The sequence below is a fragment of the Pan paniscus genome, chromosome 7, assembly GCF_029289425.2.
Source record: "Pan paniscus chromosome 7, NHGRI_mPanPan1-v2.0_pri, whole genome shotgun sequence".
NCBI lineage: Eukaryota > Metazoa > Chordata > Mammalia > Primates > Hominidae > Pan > Pan paniscus.
The window spans coordinates 136,184,722-136,190,489 of NC_073256.2; the positions used below are offsets into that span (position 1 = coordinate 136,184,722).

The 5,768-nt window shown below is 41.3% G+C and overlaps 1 protein-coding gene across 1 annotated transcript; it reads right to left on the bottom strand.

Moving 5' to 3' along the window:
* Window positions 1-3,233: 3,233 nt before the first annotated feature.
* LOC100984483 (small ribosomal subunit protein eS26-like) lies at window positions 3,234-4,441 on the bottom strand. The gene has a single exon (XM_008976958.6). It carries the CDS (start codon window positions 4,215-4,217, stop codon window positions 3,822-3,824), a length of 396 nt encoding a protein of 131 aa, XP_008975206.2. The 5' UTR covers window positions 4,218-4,441; the 3' UTR covers window positions 3,234-3,821.
* Between the last annotated feature and the right edge of the window lie 1,327 nt (window positions 4,442-5,768).

A 5,768-nucleotide genomic window follows, 5' to 3' on the forward strand; every position in this document is an offset into this window, starting at 1 on the left:
ACTGTTTGTGCTTGGGCAGCCAAATCAGTGAGAAACTATAGACAGGTGATAGATGAGCAGGGAAGAAGATGAATTCCAGGAGACAGGAGAAAGTTGAAGGGGCGTGGGAGGCCATCCAAAACAAAGAGGCCCAATTTGAAGCTTGCCTGGCATTGGCTTGCTTGTATTTAGTCTCATCCACCAACCAAGTGAATTCCTATGGGCAACTTATAAAGTGAGAAAGTATAAATTCACATCTTGCATTTACATAACCATCCTTCATAACCAAGATGTCTTAAGAATCAAAAAGGTTTATTTATCTGGTGTGTGCATTATGGCTTCGAATGATACGCAATATATAATACATATAACATAAAATATGTGTTAATCAAACTGTTTATGTTATCAATAAGGCTACCAGTCATCACTAGGCTATTATTAGTTAAGTTTTTGGGGAGTCAAAAGTTTTATATGGATTTTCAACTGCACAAGGCGTTGACATCCCTAACCTGTTGCATTGTTCAAGGGTCAAGTGTATTTGGATCTCTGCCTCTGAGATGTTTCATTCTTCTTTGCCAAAATAGGGCTGCTTTTGTGAAGGAAAAGAAATACTGCTCACCAAAAATTCATAGAAAAAATAAGGCTGGGTACAGTGGCTCTCACCTGTAATTCCAGCACTTCGGGAGGCTGAGGCAGGTGGATTGCATGAGACCAAGAGGCTAGGATGGGCAACATAGTAAGACCCCATCTCTAAAAAAAAAAATTAAATTAAATTTAAAAAATAGCCAGATGTGGTGGTGCTTGCCTGTAGTCCCAGTTACTCAGGAGACTGAGGCAAGAGCTTTGCTTGCGCTTTGCAGTTTGAGGCTGTAGTGAGCTATGACTGCACTACTACACTCTAGCCTGGGCAACAGAGGAAGACTCTGTTTCTTAAAAAAATAGGAAACATATAAGGGTCACAGTGTTGTAAGAAGGATAAAAGAACAACAGAAGGACAGGAAAAACTTAGTTTTGATTTAAGATGGCACAAAATAGCTTTAACATCTTACATTAAGTCATTTAAATTCTTTCAGTCTTAGTTATATCATTATGATTTCTGTGCTCTTATGTGACACACAATTTCATTAGACAAGAATTCTTTTGAAATTGATGAACATGGCCAGAATTGGAGGGAGCAATGGGAAATGAAGATCCAGACTTCAAAGTCATAGAAGATTAGTAGCAAAGAGTTAAAAGTTCGAACTGACCTAGGCTTAAATTCTGGCTTTACAATATACCAGCAAATGACATTGGGAAAATTTCTCTGTGCCCATTTCCTCACAAATTAAACTGAAGGTAATAACAGGTACCTAAACTGCGAATGTGGTGAATGTTAAATGTGATAATATGTGTTAATTGCTTAATGATGCCTGGTAACCAGGAAGGGCTCAAAATGAGGTAGAAAATACAGTGGAATATATCTATTCATATAAGAGACACAATTTTCTTTTTACTTTTTTCAAGTTATGTTTTTCCCCCAGATGGGGACAAAACAGGTTTTGAGCATGTTGGCAGAAAAAACACAAGTAAATATGGTAGTGATATAGCAAGACACAGTAGACACAGCATTTCACAGCAGGAAGAACGGAAGACACAAGAATTGAGCAAGCAAAAGAGGAATATTATTCAGACATGGAACTTTTCAGTGCAATGGCTAAAAATACTGTGGGTTAGTCAAAGAAACTGAGTTGTTCTGTGGGCTAGAAACCCTATGATTTATAAAACACAGTACATCATCTGTCAATGGCTGTTCTGTATATAACCTATGGTCTCTCTATTTCCAGAATTACCCTGATTTTCTAGCCTCATTGGGGATACTGATTGAGCTTTGTGAATGTTTTTCTGTGAGCATCTTGAGTGAAGAATCACTTAGACCACATTGTCACTGCTTCCCCAAACTCAAAATTATGTTCAGGGTTGACAACATCTGTACTTTTATAGCCCTCTCATGGGTTGACATTTTGTCAAACTCTCATGGGTAGACAAAATCCCCCATCTGCATGCAGTGTTTAAGTTAATGTGAGAAAATGAAGGTTTCAGAAAGGAGCAACAGTGTACCTGAAGACAAAACTTTGGACATGTTTTATATTCATTCAGGGCCATCATGTTTTCTTAGGACTGTCAGGGATAGCTTCACAGTCATGACTGTAATCTCTGTACCTGGCCCACAAACACTCCATTCTTTTAAACTGGTCAATTTGCTTTAAAAGTTACTAGTTTTTTGCCTCCTTCTACTGTGTGCCAAACACTATGTCAGGTGCCATGGCTGTAATGATAAATAAGACATGGTCTTTACACTTACGGAGCACACAGTTTCAACACATAACATATTGCCATGTCCCAAGTTTTGTATTCAAGTACATGAAATCAGCCAAATTAGATAATCAACAAATACTTATGAATTGCTTTTTATGTGCTGAATTAGATCATGATCCCTGGCCATGGTGGCAGTCCAGCAGTGAGGCACAGGAAGTGGTGTTTAGAAGGAAAGAGTGACCTAATGATGACAAGTTGAGATGATGGAGACAAATTCCCTACCTTCCAGAAGGAAGGTAGATGATGGGGGAGAAAGAAGTGGAAGAGGAATGATTCTATGCTGTAATGGTTATAAGCACTGGTACAACTGTGGTGGGGTGAGCACCCCACCATGAGCATGCTCAGAAGCCCCCTGCTGCAGACACTCTCAGGCTCCCCTGCCAGTCAACGAAAGCTGACGAAGGCCATGCCAGGCTGGGTGGACTCAGATTCAGGTTCTTGGCTGTGAGTCTCCAGGGGCCTGACATCTGCCTCTGGCCAGACAAGAAGCTGATGGTGCCCTTGTGGCCCCATTCGTAAAACGAATTTTGCTCAGAGTCTAGTAGGTTTCATTAAACTTTTGAAACACCAGTACTTAGACTTCAAAAGAACGCCTCAGGGCTCTGGTCTCCTTCCTGTGCACTTAGCACATCTGATTTTGCCTTATTCTCCTGGTAAAGTTTTTGTTAAAGTTAGTTGTTAGCATGAGTAACATCATGAAGAAGTGGCAAAAAGCATGCAAAACTTGTCTGGGCTCAAAATATATCACAGACAAATTCTATTCAAAGTGGTGGTTTTCATGGTCACATTATTCTATAATCATTTACTGTCTTAGACTAGTGGGTCTGGTCTTCCACCTTGACTTTGTGTACTCTCATTCCACACAAACACTCATAGGCATAGAGTGGAGGTGGCCCCATGTCAGGTCCTAGGAGTGTCCCTGTATGAGCCATCCCATGTGGACACACACAAAGGAGTTGGGAGGAGATGAAAGTCCTGCCTTTTTGGTAAAAGGCACATTTGATCTTTCACAACTACCACAGAGGACAAGGCAGGTTTCCTGGAAGAAGCACATGGGAGGGAAAAGGAAAATTAGAAGGCTTCATCTGAGAAGTTGAGGCTAAGCTTGAATTCCTAATTGCCAGAGGTCGTTTCCAAGAAGCATGTCTGTCTGTGGTGTACCAGCTTTCAGCTGGGTGGCTCCTAGATCATGTCTCTTTCGTCAACCAGGCTGATGGCACCAGCACCAGTAGCTTCCTTCCAGGAATGCATTGCCCATCCTCTCTGGTTTTCTGTTGAGTTGGCCTGGCCCTGCTTAAGAGAAAAATAATTGGTATTCTTTCCTCCTGTGTCGGGCAGTAATTTCCTTTTGAGCCATCCCTTACAACAGGGCCAGCCCTCTGCAAAATTATGCAGTAGACAGTTTGCTTTTTTTTTTTTTAAGTACAATTTCCATTTTATTTTTCTCCAGAGAATAGTCTGTCTTCAGTCTTTAAGAACTCAGCTCCTTACATGGGCTTTGGTGGGGGACGTGGGGCAGCACCCACAGGTCTAAATCGAGGTGGGGGTGTTCGGTCCTTGCGGGCTTCATGAGATCGATTCCTGACTACTTTGCTGTGAATTGCACAACTCACACAGTAATGTAGCTTCACATACAGCTTGGGAAGCACATAGGCATCGAAGATGCTCGCTTCAGAAATGTCCCTGACTGCTGCGGCCTCCACTATGTTTCGAATGACGAATTTCTTAATGGCCTTGTCCTTGGGCATGCATCGGGCACAGTTAGTGCAGCGAATAGGCTGCACGTGGCTGCGGCCCTTTTTGGTGTGACCGTTGTTCCTTCTTTTCTTTGTCATCTTGGAGGTACGGACCGAAGAGAGGAGTGACTGTTTGCTTTTAAGCATTTACTTTTTTTCTTTTTTCTGGTGACCATCAGCCACATTAGCCTTCTCCCATTGGCCCAAACTTTCAGGACCATTGTGTTTTCTTAGGACAGTCAGGGATAGCTTCACAGTCATGACTATGGTACCTGTATCCAGCTCACAAACACTCCTTCCTTTTAAAATTGTCAATTTGTTTTGAAAGTTACCAGTTTTTTGCCTCATTCTACCATGTGCCAAACACTATGACAGGTGCCATGGCTACAACAACAAATAAGACATGGTCTCTACACTTACAGAACACACAGTTTCATGAGACAAATAGGCAAGAATATCCAGTGTCACAACAAAGCTCCAACGGCATGAGACAGCATAAAACGTTGGAAGAAATGTCACTGTGGCATAGCATGGATAGCCCCTAAAGACAGAGGATTGTTCTGGAAAGGCCATTAAGGAAGCATCCTGTAAGGATAGGGATATGTGTAAGCCTTATTCCGAGGGCTGTGGGAGACCCCAAAGAAAGATATGCAAGAAGATGATGAGAACAGATTTGCAGGTTAGCAAATTGTCTCTTTAAAGCATAGTCAGGAGACAAGACCACTTAGTTCATATCAGAAATCCAGATGAGGAATTGGATGGCCTAGGATGAAGTAGTGGTAGTGTGGATAGAGAGGAGAGGACAGATTTGAGAGATATTTAGGAAACAGACATTGCCTGTATTGGTAATTTCTTATGCCAAAGCTTGGAGAGATGGTGAAAGAGATAGAGGAGTCTTGAATGGCTCTAAGGATTATGTCGCAGGTGAGGGCATGGTGATGTCTCCCCAGAAACATGGAATGCACTAAATGGAATTGATTGAAGGCTGTTATTTTGATGGTAGTAGGTATAGATAGGGCTTAACTCAAACTCCCAAATTTATTAATCACTTCATATATTACTTTCTTATCAAAATGGCATTAAATTGATTTCATTAAGTTAAAATGTCTCTTTTTTATACCATTAAAGAATTTAGATAATGCTGGCAGTTTTAGAGACCATGAAAAATCAATTGAAGAAATGTTCTTTCATTGGCTGGGTGCTTGGGTAGAGCAGAGTGTGGAGCTGCCTGGAAGAATTTGCATAATCTGGTCTCTGGCCATTAGGTTTAGATGTGACCGTCACCCTCCCTGCACACTTAATTTTTCTCTCACTTTTTTCCTCCAATTTCTTTCCTCCAGCCTTAAATTTGTTATTTTATTCCTTCCTATTCCAGCATTGCCAAACTCTCCTCTCTGTACAATGTGGTCTGGCTACAGCACAACCTCCCAGCTTTGTGTATTTGTAAAATAAAAGGAAAAGAATGGGCACTTCTTTTTCATGGATGCAGGATTCAGAGAGAATTAACATTGCTACCACAGAAGACATTTGGGGTAACAGGGGGCTGCTGAACCAAATAAGAATTCCCATAGCCCTGCTATTTCCCAGGCAGATAAGCTCAATAGTGTTTGACAGAGCCAGGGAAACAGGACACTTGGGAAATAAAGAAGCTTTTTCTATGTTAAAAAAAAATCTTTGTGTCCCCTGGTTCTTTTATTT